This window comes from Lepisosteus platostomus, chromosome 15, assembly GCF_059453375.1.
Source record: "Lepisosteus platostomus isolate fLepPlt1 chromosome 15, fLepPlt1.hap1, whole genome shotgun sequence".
In the NCBI taxonomy this organism is placed as follows: domain Eukaryota; kingdom Metazoa; phylum Chordata; class Actinopteri; order Semionotiformes; family Lepisosteidae; genus Lepisosteus; species Lepisosteus platostomus.
The window spans coordinates 12,438,147-12,463,342 of NC_142625.1; the positions used below are offsets into that span (position 1 = coordinate 12,438,147).

At 35.3% G+C, this 25,196-nt stretch overlaps 1 protein-coding gene across 5 annotated transcripts in view; it reads left to right on the top strand.

Annotated features, from left to right (window-relative positions):
• Nucleotides 1-25,196, top strand: part of tox2 (TOX high mobility group box family member 2) — a 148,030-nt gene that overhangs the window by 95,307 nt on the left and 27,527 nt on the right. For all 5 annotated transcript variants that reach the window (XM_088608239.1, XM_088608242.1, XM_088608240.1 and 2 more), the window contains one exon: nucleotides 5,453-5,698. In XM_088608239.1, the coding sequence (XP_088464365.1) occupies nucleotides 5,453-5,698 (246 nt within the window). The remainder of the gene's footprint in view (nucleotides 1-5,452; nucleotides 5,699-25,196) is intronic.

The following is a 25,196-nucleotide window of genomic DNA, read 5'->3' on the forward strand; positions in this document are numbered from 1 at the left end:
TCTGTGAGAGAGTCATCCGTCTGGAGTGAAGTGACCTCCGCCCAGCATGCAGGCAGAGAGGGTCTTTTTTAAAAACTCAAATCAGATCAATTTGAATCTGACATTTAAGAGAAATGCCATTGAGTGGGTGATGCTGGGGAACCGGTCTGTCACAGGCTTCAAGAATAAAATAACTAACCCTGTTTTTGGAAAGAGACCGAGATAAACTCTATCTGAAAGTAAAGGTGGGAGTCTATAAAATTCCAAAATATATTATTCTGGTTTTTAATTGGCTTTACTGTAATGTTATAAGTACTGGAATGTGCAATGTGCTGATGTTTTCTAGGTTGTGGATATATTTCACAACCTAGAAATTAGCATAAGGAAATTTAATCTGCACTTTAGGTAAATGAAAGAATAGTGAATCGTTCGAAGTGTGCAAGCCTCCATTTGATTTTTTTTAGTGCACATGTAAAACCAGATTTAAAAATTTACAAAAGTATCCTTTAACAAGCAGCAGCTGTAGCTGTTACCAGTTTATGGGACACTTTTATTTATTGTATGACAGGAAGCTATTTAAATGGGCTGGTATTTACTAGCATGATTGTCATTGGTGGATCACATAGCCACATGGGTGTAAGGACTGATTTCTATCTTTTTTATTAGTTTATCTACAATAGAAGAAATGTTACATTTGTTTTTAATTTTTTTACAGTTTTTAAAATTATCAGTTGATATACGTTATTTTCAAACTGACCAACATAGATAATTGAGTTAAATAGTTTTTTGAGAACGATCCCTTTGTCTTAATTATGAGAGATAGGTCGTTTTTGCAGACAAAAGGAAAATCTACACCATTCTCAGATATGTCCAGTTCATTAATCCATTTAATCACCACATTAAATCTTACTGACTCTATCAGAAAATTAAAATAAGGAGTTACAAAATCTGAATTTTATCATGTCAGATAGGTCTATATTTTGACAGATTTTTCCCACACCTAGTACTCCCCAAAATAGTGAATGCCTTTTTCTGTTGTTGTACAGCACAGTATTTGATCATATGTTCAAATGGAAAGTGATATTCTTCAAGTGAAAATCTATTAAGTGGCTTAAAACAAATGTGGTAGAAGAGTTTGTGACTGAAAGAAAAGGTGAGCATTAGTCATCCCAGTGCCATTCTGTCTCATGTTTTCTCATTCAAGCTGCACTCCCTGCTCATGTCTGGATAACCGTAATACTGGGGCTTGTGTCAAAAAGGCATTTGTTGGAGCTGGGTTCAAAAGGGACGGTGTCACTCAGGAATAATTCTTAATGTGGACTTGTATTTTCCTGCCGTTGAGTGTCATTCTTAACCCACTCAGCTAGAGTATGTCAAGAGTGGACAGTGAAAGTAGACTGACATCCAGTTGTCAATCACTGCACAATATTTACAATTTACTGGAGTTGGAGTTGGATTTATTTAAATCATACAGGGCAATTTTCTTTTAGATTTATCATGCAATTTAATGCTGCTTAGAAGTGGAGTAGGCAATGTGCAAGAAGATCAGTTTTTTAATCTTATATTTACAAAATTGGTTAAAAAGAAACGCTGACCATACACTAAAAACCACACGTGCAGAAATTCCCCAAATACACAAGACAATTTTAGTAAGTCAATTTATGCAATCATGGAGCGGAAAGCGAATTCCATGCAAGCCATCAGATTATTATCTGGGCATTTACTCTAACATCAATGCAAGGAGACACTTCTTAATGTCCATACTGCTCCCTCATACAAATTGTCTTGTCCTGTACATAATTGTGACAGAAGGTGTTTGGAAGATTTCAGCAGTCCAAAAAGCTAAATAACTTTTATGGAATAATTTCTAAAGGTTTACCATGGTATATGGTAAAAGCAGAGTATAATTCTGATTTAATTATATATATATATCATATGATATAATCAGGTAAAATATATAGGAAAGCACAAGACCATCAAGACAGACCATGTAGATGTACGGTAAAGCAAGATACACACTGTAGGAAACACTAAAAACACCTTGCATAAACATGGAAAAGCTAAAAAAAGCCATTCAATTTTATCATGGCCTTTATTGATTAATATTATTGTATTGATTTATTTAAAAATAAAGGCATTTTTAAAAAAGGACTGTAGTATAGTACTTAAAAATTCAAAAGCAAGAGCTAGGGGAAAGCAAGGCTTGTTTCTTGGGAATCTGAAATGATTGCAGGGGCTTGTTTTTTTACTCGTTCCTTGTGTCATTGTAGTACTCTAAGAATGAATGATTAAAAAAGGTCCTGGGCCTTTTGATTTTAAATCTATAAAAAAATAAAGAAATTCAGTTCTTGACATTTCATTTTGATCCCCTTTTTGGTACATAGGCAATTGTATCCTGCATAAAACTCAAGCATATGAATTATTTATTTAGAAAATATTCAACTCGAAACATCCTTGAGATTTGCATCTTATCTTCAAGGGCATCCTGCAAGCAGTGCAGTCTTAACATTTGACAAATCCAGTACTCTTCATAATATATGAAGAGTCTTTTATAGGTAATTAAAAGTGGAATAAGCAATCTGTTTTTATTTTTTTCTTATTTAATTCTTACATGGTGATGTGGTTCATAGTGCATTGCAGTAGCAGACAATTTGCATAGTTAAATAAGGATCAATTACTTAAATAGCTCCTCTGATTGGTTGTGAATGTGTGAAAAGAAGATGCTACAAGGACTCACCGTTATATGAAATAACAAAGTTGATTAGAACTGTGTCAAACTGACACCTTCAACTACAGCATGAATCCTTTTATTCTCCATGCATTTATTTCAGGAATCACATTTCCATAAACTCATCATAAATGCAGCCCCCTTCACACGTGTACTGCATCTCTCTCATCAACAAAGCTGTTACGTTCTGACTGCTCAGAAGCAAAAGCTGTAAATTCAGTTTAAAACCTGTTTTAGTTTGAAGTCCTGACAATTTGATTTGTTTGGAAACTACTTAAAAGAAACTACTTAAAAGGCTGCACTTTAAAATCTCTCATCCCCAACGATGGTATTTTCTTTTTTGGTGTCTAACATTGCTTTTTTTATTTGTTAACTGATTACTGATTAAGTACATCATTTATGCAATACTATTGCTCAAACAAACACAGAGGTGTCTCCCTCAAAGCACCGGTCCACCCATATCTTCTTGTCGAAATGTCCTCCTCTGATTTCAGTACTTCTCTTTGTGCGATAAAGTCACAGGGTATGCACCATTCCATAACATTTTTGGTCTGAATCTGCCTCCGTTTAGGTGCCTGGAATGTGGCATTGATAGAGAGTGCAAAATGATCTTGTGGGATTTTGTTTTTGAAAACGAAGAGCCCAGGAAAAGGGAAGCTGTTGCTCACTTTTTCTCTCCATATAGAAGACATAATCTTGACAAATGTCTTTTTTATTGTGGCAAATCATGGCTAACCACATGCTTTTCACATTACCAAATCCTGGCAAAGTCAGAACCCCATGCCAGAAAAATAATGGGTCTAATAATACAATTGTATTGTGAAAAAAGAAAGAGATGTTGAGTTCCCAAAGTCCACTGACAGGGAGTCACTTCACACAATGCTCCAAATGTTTACAACAGACAATTTAGTTTCCTTCCAACAATTATGAGGTAAATTGAATCTCAGGAAATGTTCGTTTTCTCGTCCATTAGACGAAACAATAACAGTATCCTTGAAGGTTTACAAAAACATCTGTCTTCAAAAGGACAATCTAGAAAATTAATCTCTACAACATGACAAAGCACAGGCAAAGTACATCCAATCAAAGCAATTGAGTTCTCCATTTCTGTTAGCATGCAAGGATATTAAAAACCATTTCTAAAGTGGTTTTTACTTGCTATAATTGTTTATACACAAGTCAATTTTTGGATAATTATTAAATGTTTTTTGAACTGCTCCTGTTCAAACCAAAGGCAAAGGCCCTTTTTAATTGTATACGTATATTATTTATAAAATGTTAAACATGTAATCTTAATATTAATTGTTACCTTATTTGTTGGATATCCCATGATCAAAAGCTTTGCTCTTTGCCTCCTTGATCATTCACCTAATTGTAATAGCATGTTTTGAGGAGCTAGCATCATTACATCTTAACATACTGTAAAACACAGTGGAAAGTTGTGTGTACTGTAAAATAAATAAAAGGTCAGTATGTTAACTGTGTGCTTTTTAGATCATGAAAAAAAATCCTTCTGTTTTGAAGCCCTGTTTTTTTGCTTTTGTAAAATGAAAGAGAAAATGGAAAACTCTGAAAAACGTTTTTTGCTGTTTATGTGCTAAAAGTATTTGTTTGCAAGATAAATGGCTGTTCTGGTGAAGAAGATGACAGCCTACACGAAGATGATATTGAATTGATTTCTGAAATGTTGCAGAACTGACTGTTTGATATATACCGCAAGACATGAATCATAAAAATTCTATTAAAAACCTCTTGAATGGCTGACACCAGAATATTATTTGTGATGATTAATTCGACTCAGTCATTATGAACGGAGTCAAGTCAGATTGCTTCTGACAAAATTGCTTTTCATTCCCCATTGAATACCCCCAGTATGCATTTTGAGAGTACAGAATCATATTTCTCAGCACACCTCTATGTTGAGGTAGTTGTAGATGATAATAGAGAAATGCTTGGAAGTGGTGATTTTTAAAACAAAAAAGAAATCAAGTTACTTTGTCTTAGGAATTATAGGGTTGTTAATGCTTACTGTTGCCCTTATTGTTTCCCTTTTCTATGCTTTTAAGTTTTTTGTTATGTTTTATTGTCATACAGGGATTTTCCCCTGAATTTCTCTGAGTTGTAACTGGTAAACTGTACATGGTGCTGAATCATATATGTAAGCTATGTGAGAATGAGAAACTGCGCAAAGTACAGTAAATCATGTATGCATGTGGGAAGGGATAGATTTTAATCTTCATTACAAACAGAACTGTGTTTTTGGTCAGGTATGTTAATGGCCTGCTTTCTTTACAGCACAAGCCTGACTTCCCAGTACCCTGAAGTGAAAATGATACGTAGTTCTGTGCAAACGGGAAATTCACAAATATTTATGTTGAATTCCTGGGATTTTCTGTGTTTTCAGGACCCTCTAAAATGGGTATTTTACAGAATCATATTTCCCTCAGTTTTTCATTCTCTAAAAATAACTGAACCCACAATATTTACACTGTGATATTACTTGTGGCGAAACTGTTTTTCATTAACCACTGTATACAGTAGTTGCATTATTCTGCTTTACGATTTTTTGGGTTGACTAGGAACCTTGTGATTTCAGTCTTGATGAGACACATTTACTGTTTACTATGCTTCTTACAAAACAGTCCAATCTGCTTGTCCCAAAGAGGAACTGCAGCGTTTATAAGGTATAATCCTGTATGTTGGTTGAATTGCTAGAAAGTCATTTTTTGTTTCTTTGCTCTTCAGAACTACTCCAGTCAGGGTGGTGGTGGAGGTGATGAGGACTACGAGATCCCCCCCATCACTCCTCCAAATCTCCCTGACCCCTCCCTGCTCCACCTCATGGACCCAGAGTCTGGCTACCACTCCCTATGCCACTCACTGCCACCCAATGGCCTGCTGAATCCCTACTCCTACCCAGAACTGCCAGCCATCATGATGTCCAACATGCTTGGGCAAGATGGACATCTGCTCTCCAGCCAAATGCCTTCTGTAAGTCAGTTTGGTTTACCCCCCTGTCTAGGCACAGTGTTATGTCTGTAGTGACTGATGTGTCTGAATGAACCCAGGCAGCAAAAGGAAACCAGGGACACAATTTCCTGAGATCCTCTTCTCATACAATTCATGCCTTTGGCAGGACTTTGATTGTATCAGTACTTTAATTGCTCAGCTCATCCTGCTGCAGTAAGTCACTTCCATAGCTTAGGAACAAAGGACTTGCAACAGAAAGTATGATGTCCCTGTCTTTGCATGTAGCTGTGTGCAACATTTGTACTTGGTAGAAAAGATTAATACAGCTAAAAAACCTTCCTCTGTAGCTTATTAACCTCTTATGCATAGATTGTGTTTGGACAGGGATTCACATCAGAGGAATGTTGTTTAAAACGCTTTGAGTCTTTTGAAGAAAGGGGCAATATCAATACTGCAAGATTATCTCCTTCTTGTTTCATGGGGAGCAATGGTTTCAGGATTTTATCCCTAAAATCAGTAACAGCTCCAACTCAAGAGAGAACTAACCTTTGATTTCATTTTGCATCAATGGGAGATTGCTTACTGGTTTGCCTTGTGACAACCACTCTGACATGAGTTGAAGGGATAAAATATATGCTAAACAGGAAGCTGAATTTTGTAGTAAATTTGTAACTGTGAGTATCACCTCTTTTAATAACATTTAAATTAAATTAGACAAATTCAGGAGTTGTTTAATCATAGTGGATATATTAGCACAGTAAAAGATATTTTAAAACGACTACCGTAATATGAAAAAAGATCTCTGGGTAGTAAGAAACTACCAAAACAGTCTGAATCTTATTTGTTTTAATTAACCTAGAAGACCTGCTATCACCTAAATGGCAGTGTACACCTGCTTTTCAATCCCTTCAAAACATACAGTAAGTTAGGACCTGAATTTAATATGAAAACTGCTACAATATTTTGTGGAAGTTCTACGATATTTTCAGACAGGAGTTTTTTTCAGATAGTATCACTGAAATCTCAAGCTGTTGTTGAATAACCTTTAATAATCAAAACAGTGCATCTTTGATTAATCAAAATTTGTTTTTTTAATTGGTTGAAAAATACATTTACCTGTAAACTAGTTTGTGTGTAATTCAGGACTATTTTTCATTATTTTTGATATTTCAATCTGTAGCTTATTTTTATTTGATACTTAAATCCTTATTAGGCTTTCTCCATAATACTGTAATGCTAAATTTGTTTTGGACTGTTTTGGACTTTTGCTCCACGGAAATCTTTAGGTCAGAGCATCAGTTTAATCTTGAGTACTTGTTTTTTTCTTCTCCATACACTGTAAAAAAAGAGTACATGAAATTTTCAATTGGAAAAAATCCATTAGACGTCATCTGCCCAGCATCAGGCATTCTTCACTTGACAGGCTGGGAAATTAGGTATTATGCCAGTACACTGCAGCAATAAGATCTGTTTTTATCAGGCAGATTCATCACTAGAGTTTGGAAAAAAAGAGTCAGAGAAGGCTGAAGAGTAAAGAAAATGTTCAAATGTAAAATTCTTGATGAAGAATGTTGACGGTCTCTTGATAGATGAGAAAAGAATAAGTACGTTTATTATATATATATATTAATTACTGCTTTGTCAATATGTATTTCAATGATAATAATAACCCCCAAGTGGCTTCTATACTGTATGCATCCCTCCAGTATTTATGCAACAGACATGTTTTCACGGTTCAGGTACTGGCTGTGACACAGCTGACATTGGTAGTCAAAGCCTGTGATTACATACATTTTTGACTAGATTAATTCTGTGATTAAAGGGGATGTAATTCTCATTGGTTTGGTATATTTTTTTTTTTCAAAACAATAAAAAAATAATTAAAACTTTCAAACAATATTAAGTAGAAAAATTCAGGAATAAAATGTCTTATACCTTAATTTGATCATTAATCATGCAGCCAAGTTACTTAGATCAGTTTCTGGGGGTGTATTGAGTTTATGTAAGAATAGTACAGGATTTGGGGTAGGAAAAAAAATAAACATATACAGGGAGAAACTGAATCTCTAAAAGATCTCAAAGTTCTCAATTCCTATGGCTCAGTACAAGGTGTTTTCAGATGTGCAACGGGATGCTTTCCATTTTAACCTCAACGACCAGCTCAGTGTGCAGAACTGGATCAATTATGACAGACTTGCATACAGCCAGCTAATGCAATGGTTCAGTTTTGTGTGATCAGAGACAGAGGATGGTGCTGTTGAGAACTCTGTTTTAACTAAAGTGGAAACAAAGGGGAGGGTAACGACCTGAATTTGGAAAAGCTGGAGAATGCACTTTTCCCTGAAGTGTGGCAGTGAATTGATCTAATCCCTTTTTTTTCTTTTTAGTAAGTGGCTGTATATCTTAAAGCATATAATTACACACATGTGCATTTCTTCCTGAGAATTTTGAATAAAACATTATTTATGCACCACCATTTTACCTTCTTTGTGATTTGAACAAAAACAAATCAAGCAGCAGTCCAGGTACTGTAGGTGCTTAAAATTAGGAACATAAAATATAAATAAATCCAACCTTTCTTCAGAAATTGTTTAATGTTTCAGATTGCCTCTTTTTCAGACATGACAACTATTTAGATTGAAAGCTATAATTGCTGGAATTTTCCTAATTCAAGACCATTTCAAATCCATTTGTCCCTGTCACACTCATTGTTTTGTGCTTTTTTATGCTGTTGGGATAAACTTGGTGCCCAACTGCAAGCTGTTTTTAATGTACACAGCTTTGAGTGATATTATTTGCCAGCCTCCTGTTCTTCCCGCTAAACTTGTAAATGCTATGACAGCTCCCTGAGGTTCCAAAGGCATTAGATGTTTAATATCCATATTCAGGTAGTGCATGTCACATAGATGTGATCGGACTAGACACACGTCTTTGTTAATGGTTTAGGCAGGGTGTATTACAGTTGCTTTGTTTTTTCTATACCTTATTAGTGACTGTATATTTATGCTTTCATTATTTTCTCAAAGAATATACCTGAATGTTGAAAATAAGCATAACAAGGAGAGAAACTGAGACTGAGTGAAAACACCCATTTATAGACCTGTCAGGCAAATAATAGACATGAACTGCAAGGCTTTTATCCAGGTTTTAGCCATTTACAGAATTAGTGGATTAATTACAGTATACTTTATTCTGTATTTTATTTAGGGTCAGTCAGTTAAATACAGTCACTGTCATTTACAGTGATGAGAAGGAGACCCATTTATACAGCAGGGCATTTTGGAGCAATTTGAGCGAAGTACCGTGCTCAAGGATAGCACAGTAGCATCACACATAGGATTAACCCAAGACCTTACAGTCTGGACTCCAGAGCCCTAATGACTGTATTCAATTCCATTTTAGATGGAACAGCACTCTCCCGTGCAAATTATCTTTAAACATATACAGTAGCTATTTATTTCCAGATTTGTATACTGCAGTGTACAGATTCAAAATTGAGTCCATCTTATCTTTTTTAAACTCATCAATTTAAGAAGTGAGAAAAAGCTTTAATTAGCCCAAGGCTTGATTGGATCCTGTCACGTCCCAGTGTGTGGTCTGTGTGTGTTTTTTGTTATGTTCCACACTGCTGACCTTTGATTGTTCTCCCTCCCCCATTGGTCCACTATTACACCACTGTTCCGTATGACATCATCATCAATCAGCCTGTCAGCCAATCAGACTGCATCTTATTCAGTATATAACATTGAGGTTTTCAGGAAGGAGAGGCCTTTCGTTTGACTTCAGTCCTGCTTGGTTTTGCTTTGCTTCATTTCGCTTTGGTTATTTTTGTGTGTATGTATTTCGTATAGCTTCGGCTTTGTTGTTTTGTTGGTTTCTGTTTGTTTCTTTGTACTTTTGTTTGTTTGTGTTTATCCTTGTTTTGCCATTACCTTGCCCTAACGTGTTACATGTTCAACCTTTTTGTTCCTTTGTACCCTGTTCCTGTTGATTACTCTCATTTTCTGTTATTTGTATTCCTAGTTCACTTGTGTTTTTGTGTGAACTTTTGTGTATAAGGTTAGTTTAGGTTGTTGGGTACATTCTACACACTTAGTTGATTTTGTATTAGTAAAACTAGTTTAGTACGGGTGAGTGCCGTTTGTCTTGTATGGTTTTTGGTAGTCAGTGGAGGTTAGCTAGGGCGTTGAAGACGCCGAAGACTGTGTGTTTCGGGTTTTCTTTTGTAGTCAGGTTAGCTTTCCCTCACTTTCCTAGCCAGCTCCATTTTGTTTGTTACAAAATCACTTTTGCACCCACCTTTGTTATCACGCTTCCTAGTACCTTACCAGAAGCCACCTGCTTCCAGAAGAATTATCCTAAATGTTACACCCCTTTACCTCTAGACGCTTGGGGTCGTAACAGATCCATAATTCAATAATAAATAAATTATGGCTCCATAATTAAGACCTTGAATATCCTTTGGTTTTGGCCTGGAATGCTGGAAGGCCATGAAAAATACTGAAAAAATAACTGCAGATGTAGCCTTCTTGGTTTACCAAGGAACTCAGAGAGCAAAGGTTCTCATTGATCTTGCAGGTTGTAACCCAGATGTTACTGGTTTGGGTTTGGGTCATTTCACTAACTGACTGTGACCAGATCTCCCTAAACACAACTGGCAGAGCGCCTCCAGGGTAAAATAGGGACTTTCCCTTTCAACTAACCTTGATGACAGACTCAGGACAGTAGGATTTAAACCCTTGATGCTACTGAGATTTCAGTTTATCAGATAACTGTATATATATAATTAATGTACCACAAACCCTTGGCCTGAAGAGGGAGGAAGAATTATTTATCCCCAGTGGTTTATTTTCTCTCACTGGGGGGTTATGTTTTTCTCTCTTCTGCCCACATTGTATACAATATTGTCTGCTCCTGTACAATTCTGTACAGAGCTCTGTGAAAAACTGTTGCAAAAGACACCATAGCAAATACTGTAAAATGATCGTTTGGTTATGCTCATCTGATTTTGTGCACCACCCTTAAACTGAAGTGGAAACACTAAGGAAGATTGAACGTAAGGTGTTTTCTGCAACTAGCCACAGGTCCTTCATTTTTGTCTTTGACCTTCATTGCACTGTCAATATAAGTGAGACATTTAAAATGCTGAACAATTCCAGTGTTTGCTTTCTTCTCTTGCATCTGCCTGTACCCTTAGTTCACCAGCGTAATTTTTCATCTCTTCCTGTATACCAAGAAATGTATTGCATTTAAGAGCTTGGAAACAAGTTTCTTCTCTATTATGTTTTCCATCTGAAGCCATATACTACTCTTACCATATAAATGATTACTTGATATGACATGAAAATGCCTAATAGAGAGCATGCACACAACCCTGGCAAGCAAATAGCAATCTTCTAATCATAGATTTGACCAAAATAAATAATAGATCACTGTGTAAATTATTCATCGTTATATACTTTCATCTGATTTAAATATGACTTTGTGTTATAAATATTCATACTTAAATATGTTCACCCATCAGATAGAGATAGGAATTTATTTTTGCCCAAATTATCTAAATTTAATTAGATCTAATGTGTATTCCAGATTGAAGTGCTTTACATAAGTTAGAACGTAATTAGAAAATGAACTCTGAAAATTAAACGAGAACATAATAATTACTTGATAAAATAAAAAAGAATGAACAACAACCACAACAGCCACAACCGTAAATGAAACCATCGATATTGCAGCCGTGTACTACAGTACATGTTCGTGTATGCACTTTTTCAAAAGAAAGATAAGTTCAGAGCCCTGGAGAGATAAATTGAAATATCGATGATGTAACTGCCACTGCTAAGAGATCTGTTCTGCCCTGTGAAGGGAAAAGAGAGCCTTGTCTGTTTCTCCTTATCCCATATAACTTTTCACTTGCAACAGACTGTTTGTTGAAGTTAGCACCTTTATGAATTCCTACCATGGTTAATATCTACTCTTGTGTGTATTTATTTTAATGTTTTTTTATATTGTTTTACTACACTTGTACAGTACCAATGGTGCACTTTCATTTACCCCAGTTTACTGTCTTTTTGTGCTATTCTTTGCCATGTCCCTCTGCGTTTTTGCCACGGTTTCACTGTTTCACAACACTTTTTACCCTGCTTTTCCAATTTTGATTATTTTTAAAAGATAGTTGTGAATAGGAATTATAAGGTATGTTTAACAGCTATGAACTAAAAGGCTGAGCATTATACTGAATCATTTCAACTCATTTACATAATTGCAGTTAGGACTTCAGGTGTGCCTAATTGTGAAATAAATTGTTCTCTGTCAACAAAAGCAGCATCATAGCGTCTTATTCCTATGGGTTCTAAGTAAAAGCCTGGTTTTCATACAGAAAGCACACTGTGCAGTCAGACATACACACCTTTGACAGATACAGGGCCATTCAAGTGAACGAAGCTTTCTGAACAGTGAAAATTATAAGCTCCGAATTTTTCAGATCCTTGAGACGCAGATCTACAGTACATCACACCTATATCTTTCAGAAGTTGTAAGAGTTACTCTGACACATGAAAGTATTTTTGTAGAGCCTAGTTTCCATGTTTGAGACAAGGTCCCAATTAGAATTTCTATATTTTTTATCTGCTGACTAAACTTGCACATTCTGCCAGAGTTGATCCTGTGGGTGGGGGTTTGGCCTCTCTGACTTACAAAAATGTGAGGCATGCCTTCGCAGAATCGAAGGAGAGAAAGTCACAAAGTTGCCTCAGTTCCTACAGTTTTCTGTATTGTTTCTTTTTTGTGTAGGTGTCATTTTATACATGCCACATGCATGTACTATAAGTATATAACCTAACGAGACTTGTTATTAGTAGTTTATTCATTCATTTATTCAAGACATTTCTTGATGGGTTTCAAGGAATTTGCTTCAACAGTGTGGACAGAACATTAGACACTCAAAAGACAAACTAAATGCTGTTTGCAGATGGATATTCACATCATTTAAATTTCTATGTGTTTTCAGGGCTTTGTTTCTCTTGGTCCTAAAGTTGTCCTTCATATTAATTTTGTTAAAACCTTTAAAGATTTTAAATACTTGAATAAATTCCACTGCTGTTCTCTCTGTTAAAGACTGAAAAGATAAATTTCCTTTTATTTTTCTGTTGTAAAAACAGTGTGAGGTGTATTAAATAGAAATCATAATAAAGGTGATTTTTATTTTATTATATGGTGAAGCACAAAGTATTGTAAATTGTGATATAAACTATGGAAAACCAAGGGAAGAAAAGTAAATGTGGTAGTAGAACACAAGACATTGCAAATTTACAGGCATTCCATATTTTGGCTTATCAAAACATAGAAATATTTCTTCAGTGAACTTTTACATCCAGTTCTATTTTACATTTATTGTGATAGACATGTATGTATAGAAATTAAGGTCATGCTACCATATGAAATAGTCTTTTTTCCTAACAGAACTGCATTAGTAGAATTACAGTCTCTCATATTAACTACCAGGCAGTGTGGTTTAGACAAATGTTTCACTGATGAAAGCCAAAGATTTATTCAGTATTTTGTGCTGGGTTTATCCATTTGATATAAAATCGAGTTAGGGATTACGGGCACTGGGTGAAAAAAAAACACATTTTTTAATATCCTCATCCTTCTGTTGCTGATGGAAAAAGCATTTTATTGGGGATAGTTTATAATAAATGAATGTATTTATATTGCTACTACGCGAGAAAGGAAGAGAGGAAAAATGCAACTCTTTTTTTTATTTTTTCTGTGTGTAATAGGCCAATAAAAACTCTGTGAAAGAGAACTCTGGTTTTTAAACAGCTTTCTTTTCACCTTTGCAATTATTTATTTTCAAATAGTCCTTCAGGGTAATGTTCCATTTTCTTATTTCACACCCCCTTTTCTCATAAATGAACCGTCATCGCAATAAATCATTGCACAAACAGAGACTTGCGCAAACCCTGAAAGGTCTAAAGATTTATGTAACACATTCATGTTTTCCACTTTCTCATTTTAGTACTCCTCTGGTAAAGCCTGGCTAATAAAAGCTGCTATTAATATTTCTTGTTGCTTAGCAACCAGAGGCAGCAAGTAATAGCTTTCTCTGGAAAAATAGATGACCGATAAGGAAAAATTCAATTCTTTTATTATCTCTAGGGAAAAGGGGGCCTTATTTCTGCTGCAATATGATATAAAACTGTGTAGCTGTATATTGAGAAATATTTTAAAGAAATGGAAGTTATTTTCAATTTCATTATGTCAAAAGGACTTTTCATTTCTCTTGTAGAACTCATCTTCTTTATTAAAAAAAAGTCAATTAGCTTTAAGATTAGGCTAATAAAAGGATAAGGTACGAGTTTAATTTATTTTTTTAATCATATAGGGTACTGTGGATGGTGTGGAATAACAAATGCAAGCAGGTGAAAAAATCATATTTTTATGTTTTGCACTAGGTAAGAATGTTTCAGCCAGCCTTTAATATTTCACTGCATTTCAAAAAGAGCTATGGGCTAAAACATCAAGATGTTTACTGTTGCCTCTTTATAAATGTCATAATTTGTACAGTACAGAGAAAGTCTGAATAAATATATTAATGATGACTTGATACTACTAACTACTTGTGCTTGATAATGCATAATTCCAGAGATAGTGTGCTAAAACGTTTTGGACATTGTCATTTCTAAAGTTCACACTAAAGCTAGCTATGCTTCATCAAATCAACATATTTTGATCAGATAACAATCCTGCCAGTACCCCTCCAGCAACATATTCCATTTTTTTCTTGCACAAAACAGGCTGCATACTGTAGTTCTTGTTATTGATCCACATTGCAGGTCTATTTGGCTGTGCAAAGCTCTAGCATTCGGACAGTGAAGAAAAAATGCAGCATGGTTGATATATAAGATGCATTCTAATATAACTTCACAGTCTTTATTTTATTTCTGCTATTGTGTGAGCTCTAAACTATATTAACGTCTGTAAAAGATCCCAACATAAACTTGACTGCATCAGACAAGATATATAGTTTCTAGGGACAGTGTTACGATGATAGAAGGCTGTATGCTACATTTTGCCAAAGGCTTGTTCAGATTATCACTCAATAAAATCCTGTCTGTATCAGGCTGTGTTGTCTTACTGAGCTGTTTTACATGTACATGCCAAGCAGTTCAGCCCCTGTATTCTCTAAAATTCAGGTCCTTCCAAAATGTTTTTGACATAGAGCAAGTCCACTTTAGGTTAATTGCACAGATGCTGTAGGACCTTTCCAAAGTGACATTCTTGCCTTCTATCAGGTTGTGTGGGTTTTGTAAAGGCTTGTATCAGGCATAGCCAACCTCTGGTCCTTGAGGGCCAAAGGATCTTTTTGTTCTTCATCTCCAGTTGGATTACCATTATAACTTAACTGAACTTAAATTAAATTTTGGACTAACTCAACCCTTGTCTGGTTTTATGTCAACTGTACATTTTTCTATTATCCTGTCTCCTACTAAGCATTCTCTGCACCATTTCTGATTGTTGCTGGTTTCCACAGCAACAAATTGCTCTTGCAATAAATGGCTTCTGAGCAAATTTCTGTCCCAGTTGAATGTGAGCTGTTCCGAGGTTTTGGGAATGCAGATATCAGAGTTGCACCTCAGCAATGTCTCCTGAGCCAAATGTCAGAGATCAATGCTAATTTGCTTCCCCTGAGTAGCACTCAGAAATCTTTCTTTTTCCCTTTTTTACAACATTTGAATGCCAAATAACAGAATATGCCAAATAACGGAATAGCAGAATGAGAAGTAGAGCTCAAATATAAAGATATAGAAATGTACATAAAAAGAGGATAATGGAAGTGATAGAAACCTCTCCTTTAGCCCTCTATTCTCTCTGCCTCAGTTTCTGAGGTGTAAGAATGTAAGAAAGCTTTCAAATGAGAGGAGGTCACTCAGCCCATCGAGCCTCATTTGCTTGCTGTTATCAGCACTCATGGTCTTCTTTCTCCATCCTTCTCATTCCCACAGAACTAACCTGCATATGAAAGTTCATTTTCTCACATTAAGTCATTACAGGTACAAACTACTTAATCTGGTCTCCTGGAATTAGAAGTTAACAGATGTATTGAAATAATATCCCAAGTATTATTGTTGACAGCAGTGACAAGTAGCTGTTTTAAAATTAGAGAGAAATTATTAACAATTTATTATTTTATTTTTTTCTAAATGAAAAAGCTAGGAAATAAAAAACAAATGCCTGTTTTTATTTAAAAATCTACTTGAGTTCCTCTTAACTATGGGTTGCACTTCCCAGCAGTGAGCCCGTTTGATGATGTTGAAGAAGAAAGACTAGAAGAGTGGCTGTATTGAGAAAGCAGGTATAAATTAATTGCTAACATGACTCACTAACTGCAAAAAAAGGTGTAGGAAGAACTTTTATAGTATGAGATAGCGAATTGATTGCAAAATACATCCACATTTAATCTCTAACTAACAATTGTATCTTCTCTGGGTGTACTTTTTTAAGCAGTAGCGAACATGTCATATTATGCAAACCTCAGATCCTATCTGTTGTAAAATTCCAAGCAGTGTATGATGCAGTTCTTTGAAAGAGTGGATGCAGTGACAATACCAGTAATGAGGAGCCTGGGAATGCAGATAGGTGTGTTGAGACTTAAAAATTGAAATCAAAAGTGTCATCTGCATTTCCATGATGTGGATTGGATTTGAAAATGCTCTGTTTAAAATGAGATGGCCAAATTACAAGGTTCAGAGAAGAAGCAGGTATGTGCTATACACTTAGGGATTTGTAAGATCACAGTCAGCTCAAGCTGACTAGATTTTTTTCCTGGTAATGTTTCGAAAATTTAAAATCCCAACATATAAAGAGGTTCACTTTTATATTGTGGCAGCATCTAATCACAGACTCACCAATATCAAGGTTCTAAAACATAGTATTATAATTCATTGTATTCCATAGAATTTATAAGTATGGCCTGTTGGGAGATCCATGTCTATTATGTTAAATATTATAGGATTTATGAGTACAATCGAAAAATCCAGCTCTGTTCCTTAGAGTTTAAAGATTGTCAATTATGTCTCTTCTCTATTTCATTGCATTTTTTCGTACCTTGAGAGATGAGATGCATTTAAGTGGATGCGGTCCCTAGTGGTGTTGGACTTCTGTCTCAAAGCACACTTCTTTTGTGTGCAAAGTATTAGAGTGTGGTCATCTTATTTCTACAGAAGCCAAAAACTGGCTATGCCACCATATCGAATGTATGGAAGCTTTCAGAAGATCACCATGCAAAATGTATGCTCTCCTAACCACAGCTGTTTGCACAAATGGGCTGATTTTGACTGCAGGAAGAGAAAAAAAAATGCAGAACGTGGTTTCTCAGTGTTTCTCCGCCACAGATTACATTTCAGAACTTAGTTAATAAGAAATTTTAAAGCCTTTCAGTTTGAATCACCATGACCACTGTAACACTTTCCCACAGCAGCGGGCTCAATTGTCACAAAAGCCAAACTGTCAAACAAAATGGAGTCTGCCTAAACAACAGGTACAGCAGCTTGTTCAAAGAAGCTGTTGTCCTAAATAGACACTTTTTTAGTTTCTGGAATTGAAATAAAGCAACATTTGCTGTATACAATCAGGTTTTGGGAGACTCATCTTGTTCAGTTCACAAGAGGCAGTGATCTGAGTTTCTTGATTGATCCTCTAGCAAACTAAGGATAAATATTACCTCTGCTGCAGAACTAGCTTTAATGGTATTTGTTAAGAAAGCCTCTTGCTGAACCAGTCCCACCAAAGGACTGTGATTCAAAAAGTAAAAAAAAATCAAGATAAAACCATAAAATGGGTACTTTCCAGTCTGAAGTTTTATTGAAAACCTTCAAAGAAGTATCTACTGGAAATGAAGAATCTTAATGTCAAAAGCAAGCTGACATATCCATCAAGTGTAGCCAAAAGCGCTACTGTATTTTAATTGCACCATTGCCCTTGAACAAAATAGGTATTAAAGAAGCTGGTAGTGTTTCAGTATAAATCAGCTCTGCAGCGCGGGTGAAATGCTATTTTTTTTTCAAATGAGCTTTTGTATTGCACAGAGATGTATGCTTAGCAGTGGCATTTTAGACACGGCAAGAAAAATGTTACATTTTATTGAAAATAAAAGACTAGGAATATGCCATACTGCCTGTATCTCAAAGGGAAAAAGTCTTGCTATATTTTTGTGAGGGTTAATAGGTTAGTATAAATAGGAAGCAGTGAAGTAAAGTATTTAAGGAATGAACATTAAAAACAAATCAGTATTCATTACATTTAATGAATATTCATGACTGTTAATTTAAATTACCTTTGGCAACTGTTGTTAAGACTAATGAATAATTTAAAACAGCATGGCCGAAGAGATTTGAACATTGCATTAGCTGACTGCCAGGGATTAGCTGCAGAGAATAAACAATTAAATCTGGATAGCTGGTTATTAATTTAAAGGAAAAGAAAGGGGTTGACCACTTTCCAAAAATGGAACATGGCATCCACTACTTAACAGCCAATAATATTACATGTTTCAGTTGAAGGCGATCCTAGCTAACAAAGAGTGAAAATGGATTCAAAGATAGAGTACAAAAAGACCAGACTTCCAGATTTGGATTCTTAATTATTTGGATTCTTAATCACGTGGAGCTGTTCTTTTGCTTGTCTGTATGGGATATTCAATTCATAAGTCATTTGTCAAGTCATTTCAAGTTTTTTTTTGCAAAGTCTATTTTGGTGAGTGGTGCTCAGTTACACATTTATACCAGGGCTTTGTGCTGTTGCCCTCTTTCAAAACAAGAGTGGAACAGTTTCAGAAATATCCCCCTTGATAGAAATTATTTAAATAACCCCCAACTTGTTGTCTTGTGAAGAGAGCAAAAAGGGTGGAATGTAAATGTCTCATTAGCTGGAGTTGCTTTGCATTAATCCTTTATGGATATTATCTTTGTTTATCTACAGAAAATAACAATTCTTATTTTTAACAATGAGAATTGAGTTATGACTTGTTATATGTTATGTTTTTCAAGGGTTGTTTATGGAGGGATATTTTAAGAGTGGGTTTCATAAAAACCATTTGTGAAATGATTTTTAATAATGAGAGTTAAATACATAATCTTTGTTGTTGAGAATGTGATATTCAAGGGAAAACAAATATAGAAACTGATATGTGTGGTTCTAGAAAACTAATATTCTGTCTTGTGATTCTTGTTCATTTGCAATGAAAACCAAGTAATTTAACTGATTGTTTCACAGTCAAATTCTAAGGACAGATTTGCTTCCTTTTCTTAGGGGATGGACATTCTGTGGGTCAAAGCAGTACGGATACTGCAAAAGAACTAGCTCTTTTTCTCTGTCTCTTTATCCATCATACTTTGTGTATTGTGTGAGGAAGGAAAAGCTTAGGAGAAGAGGCAGCCTGCTTTTTCTACTGCAAACATGTTTGCCATTCCTTTGAAGGATCAGCGTTCCGAGTCCTCAACACAGCAATAATTAAAGCTGTCATGGCTGGGAGCCTGCAGGGATAATGTTCCATTATTATAGTCATTTGTTTCAATTAAACGCTCTGTGATTTTACAATAGCAACTGTGAACCTGTGTGAGTAAGCTATTACTCTCAACAAGATGTCTCCAAACCAGGCGAAAAGCAGATACCCCAGTTGCTCTGAGGACTTTCTTCACCTTTCCTGTTTGGTTTTGTCTCTAGGACACCATAATTCTGGGTGTGCCCCTCAGTTGAGCAACTGACTGGCAAGCAAACAGGTGTGCCAGGGTAAAAAATAGCTGATGCTACTATCTCTGCTTTCTGAATGACAGATCACTTGGCAGACATTTCAAATTGGGAAGTCTCTGGTAACAGCAAGAGGGGATGACTCTAAAAAGGGCCAAATTACAATTAATTTTGCATCTTAATGTTTTGTTTCATGCAACAGTTCTCGCTGCATGCACAGAGCTTATCTTCTCCGGTACAAAGCTTTCTATGGAACTAGGCCATAAGCCAGGGCCAACAAAGCCAGGATTTTAAAAGCCAATGTGAATGAAATTTTGCTGCGCTGCACAGCCAGTTAGTGTGAAGATTGCTTTTTAATATGAAGTGTTATGCAAGTTTGAGATGAGGAAGATACAGCTTATCGGGGAAGCTGTACAATGTGGTTGTGTTTTCCTGCAGTGGCTAACAGATTTAACAGATGAATTTTTGCCTACAGTTTTTTAGCAAATTTTGCTAATTGATTCTGATGCATTTCTTCAAAGTCTATACCTTTCATTAATTCATTAATTCATTACATCTGACAATTATTCATACTACTTTTAATGTCACTTTTCCTTTTTTCTCAGGTCCTCTGTATATCAGTTGCTTGACTAAATCAAAATGCTTGATTCACCCATTTTTCCTGCTGTAAAAACCCTTTACATTACCGCAGTTTGTCACTGGGTAAAAGTTGGAGGCATGTGGCACCCCAAGACAGTTTCCAATTGACAGTAGTGCAATTGAAGCTTTGTTTTACTTAAGGGTTTACTTTATAAGTGTTTTGTAGTGCCACCTTAGACCAGCATGTGAATATTTATCAGATCATACCATCAGCTTGTGCAGAGTTTGCCAGATAGTGACTTACACCTTCTCAAACTGGCTGTTGCCGTGTCGCCAGAATCCTGTACAATGAAATAAATAGAACAACAGATGTCGTATCTCATCCTTTTGGGAGATATCCATGTAGCAATTTGAAATGGAAATACCCATCAGTGAAGTACTAAATGCAATTATAAAGTATTATTTTAAGCCATTCCAAACTTCCAAACAGTTTCTTTCAGCTGTTACTCTGTTTTTTTAATATTTGTGTTATTTGGTAGTGTTGCTGTTAGTGCCATAAATATATCTCTTTTGGCAGGCCAGGTGTTGCAGGGCAGTCATAGCTGATACTGAAATAATTTCCAAGCTGAAGTCAACAGACCTGTGGAACCTGAATGCAAAAGATCTTACTGTATATCTCATCTCAGGCTCTGTGAACAACATCTCATTGGATGGCCTATTATATACTGTACAGTATGGCTTTCATTTGAGTAAAATAGGCATTCAAATTCTCAAAAATTCAAGGCTGTGAAATGTGTTGCAAAAAGCTCATCACTGTCTTAAATGCAGCTTTCTTGTTTTTTCATCATTTACAGTGCACTCTTTATTGGTTTTTATGTTCCTGAATTAAGATGAATGTGATTCTGTTCTGTTTTGGAGAGAACTAAGGAAGATCAATGCATCATACTCTGTATCTCTCACAAATACAAATCATATAACATTAAAAACAGATGTCAGAAAATCAATTTCACAGCACTGCCATGCAGCTTATCTCAAAGTTTCAGTAAAACATCTGTCATTTAAGATTGGTGTTCCAGGAACTGTTTTTTTTCTCCTAAACATTGTGTTGTCTGAGTCACCTAATTAACATGGAAGTAGGACCATATTCTTTGGATGTTTGTTTTTCAATTATGAAATATTTGCAGAAATGAAACCTGAAACATACAGTACGTTCAAAATTGTTATATGTCTTACATTAATTCCACATGTAATCCAGATGTTTGTTAACTCTGAAATGAAATTAGGAAGCTAAGTGGAAACTAAGCTTTTCTAAATTGAAGTTCCCCTTGTTGATGGATATTAATTTTTTTTTAAATCCTAAATGTTTTTAACATTAGTACAGAGATGGAAGAAAATTATGTTTTTATGTGTCTTGTCAATCATTGGAATTTCATCTGTTGTCATCTCTGTTTTTCTCTTAAAAAGAAGCTATTTAGCTGTGTTTTGTGTTGTCTTGCCAACATTTGCATTTACAATATGTACAGCGAAGCAGTGTTATTAACAATCAGATTAAGAGAGTCATTCTAATAATACCATATCCATTGGGAAAATAACCATTGCTACAAAAGTAGGAATTACATGACAGAAATATTTTTCAATAAATTTAAATTAGAAAAAAATATTTTCTCTCTGTAGGATTCCTTTCCTCATCTAAGAAACTAAATACAAACAAGGTAGTAGGTGCATTGGGCATTAGGTATCATGTTGAAATACTTTAAACAAAACGACAACCTTCTTCAAGAAAAAAAATATAAATTAATATATTTGCTTTATGTGAGTCTGAAATACCTTGTTTCTTGCTCAAATTTAAATTTGAGATGCATCCTTTTTGTAACTCTTGGCCTCCAAAAGTGAAGCTTTGATACCAACACAGAGCAAGTTGCCTTGACTTTAGCTCCCCCTCTGAGGATGATACCATGGAACTATTAGCATACAGTACCTATGGCAACCACCAACCTTTGTAATAGCCTTTCATAATGTTTGTACAGCAGTCACATCACACAGTTTCTCTTAACCCAGAGGAAGTAATGGTCCTGCTCGCTCCTGGTTAAGATAGGAGAGAATTAAAGTAAAACTGTAAGCTGTAGTGCAGCTGAATGAAAAGAAACCACAAAAAGGGCTAAATACTGCATATTTATTGGGATAACTCTTTTTAAAAAGTTATAGTAGCTCTTAGATTAAATATTTTTTTGTAAATAATAATGTGTATTGAGCTGACTTGTTCTGATTTTTCAGAATAATCTGATTCAAAATGAAAATGCTGACCCTTATTGTTGTATTGGTCTTTTATCACAAATGATAGGCAGGCGAACAAGAGACAGACCTTATACTTGCACATGCGTTCGGAGTTCAAAATGGGATGTTTGTGCTTTTTTGAGAAAACCATGTGGAAAATGAAACAGCACTCTATTAAGTCTATTAAGTGCAACTCTGAGCATATTGAGGTAACGTGGTAATGAGCTGTCACGTGCCAAGATATGGTTTCTCCCACTGGATCAGAGAGAAAACTAATTTAATATTATTCGTAAAAATATATTCATTGAAATTAATTAAAAGGCAGAAATGTAGCCTTAATTGTAATGTGCTGTGTGAAGATAAATAAGGACAAATGATACCGAAACAGTCATTCTCTTTCTTTAGATTTTGTAAAGCCAGTGTGAGAGATAGGCAGACATTCATAGAGTTTAACTGAATATTAAAAAACAAAGAAAGTTATTATAACAAATAAACAGCCTAAGCAAGTTAACAAACAATAAAAAGAACAAATTCATAATATTTTTTACTCTTTCTTTCTTTCTACCATTAAGGAATTAGTCAACAGTAATATATTGTACAACAAAGAAACAAAAATAAATTTTCACTTCGTAATAACATTTAATTTCACATTTAAAATGAAAACAAAAACAGAAATTGATTCAAAATCCACTCAAAATAAACTAATATAACATAAAAATAAAAATAAATCTTCAAACTTCGTCCTGTACAGAGACAAGCTTCTATAATACTTTATATTAACATCATATGTGACATTCCAAAATTTCTAATTGCGTTTATTTGATGAGAAGCTGATTCTGATGGATAGGTCTTTTCTGGTTCCTACGCCCTGTATTTTGTACAATTCACTTTATTACACACAGCATAGTAATGTATCATTCAGTGGCTTGTCATAAAAATATAAATCTTAAAAAAGAATTGTGTTAAAAAAGAAAGATTCATAGAGAAACGTCATACAATACCAGTATAGGCAATCATAGAATATGTTGGAAGAGAAATTATATCAAACGTTAAAATGGCGTAAAGAAAACCTGAAGAAACAAAAATGAAAAGGGGGGCTCACTTTGTGGATTTTTTATTTCCCTAACAATACATACAATTCACCCATTCATAATTCCTTTATGTCTTTAAAACACTACTGCAGTCAGCTCCCCAACAAATACTTCATTATGTGAAAAATGTCCCTTTCAGATTGTTCTGGGTGTACCTGGCTCCTTCATTTTTAAAAACATAGTAAGCTCCGATTAGGGGGTGAGTATTGCGCCCCGAGGCTGTTGCTATGGAAATAGCCCAGCTCTAGCAATGATAGCCCATTCATGTTTGATTAATTGGTTTTTCAATGCTCCTTGGTTTGTGAAACCCCTTAAAGGGCAACGCCACACAAAATGGAAAATTAATGGAAAACATTTCTTTAGCCACTTCAACATGTGGAGTGATGGTGTTTTAAATTATTATTTAAATGTTGGTGGTTCTTTTTTTCAAGGGGAGGGTTAGCTCAGTAATTTGAAATGCAGAAAAAAATGCCTTTGTTTAAGAGGTCTTTTGTTGCCAACCACAAAGGAAAAAGAAAATGTAATGTTCTGTACTTGTTTTTAATAATGCCATGTTTTTTTGTTTTTGTTGTTTTCATTTGTTATACTACATTTTATTCTAGCAACCCATTGGGACCAATTAAAATGACTGTACAGCCAGGGCTGAAATTCAGATGCCTTACCAGTGTTTATTATGATCTGATCTACTGGGGCTATCCAACTTGATCCTGTTAGCACGGTGTTAATCTCATTAGAGTTTTTGCTTATGAATGTTTTACTAGATTAACAAATACCAGACCACAGCTTTGTGTTTTGTCCTGATTAGTGTAGGTACTCCACTTGGCATCTACGAATGTGACAGCTACACAAGAAATGCTTTACATTTTTATTTTGTCAAGGCAAAGAATTGAATGTTGTCTTTCATTAACAGCTGCTAACAGATGACAGTAGCTCAGTTCACACTTAGCAGTGTGCAAAAAGGTATCCAAAGCACTCAGACAAGCACCCAGAAATAACTGCAAAGTCTTAAATCCTTCATTGTCTTAGATAAAATAATTCAGTGTAAAGAAGTTGATCTGTATTCCATATGACTGATAGATGCATCCCTCATCCTCACCTGGATCCTCATGTGAGATTGTATGGGGTTTCTAAGTCTTTTGCTCAGACTGTGCACAAAAACAACAATCCGTAAAGAAACAGCGTAGTAGAATGTGCAGAACGTAATTCAAAAGACTTTTAAGGATAGACCCCCTTTTCTGATTTGCTTTTTATTTTACTGGGCAACCAGAGAATTGGATTGGCGTAGATGTTAGAAGAAGGACACTGATTGCCAAAGCTCTTTTAGGCATTGTGTTCAGAATAATACAGGTCAGGTAATACTGAAAGTGCCTTCCACATCCTCATTTAAAAAAATAATTGTGATCTATTGATCATTCTTTAGACGGGCTGTGCATTCTAAGAGATTATTAGCTATACATTTTTAAATCCAAAAAACTCTATTAGTGACACAGTGGAGTTGTGTATTGGCAGTCTGGGTTTGCCTTTTGAGAACTAAGACAGGAAAAAAATGGAAGTGAGCCAAGGGAAGCTCACCACCATAGTATATAGTTATGTTTCAACACAGCTTTTGAATGTAGAAGTAGTTGCTCCACATTGAAGTACAATGACCGTAAGTTGTAGTTCTGGGTGGAAGCCTGGATATGAGAGTTGGTTCTTCGTCCTGGGGAGAGTGGGGAAACTGGGCCAAAACTCGCTTCCAGCCAGCTGCTGCTGTGCTACAGCAGGACCAGCAGCACATACAGTATGTAGGGGAGTCAGTTCTTCTTGAACCCCATAATGTAAACCCC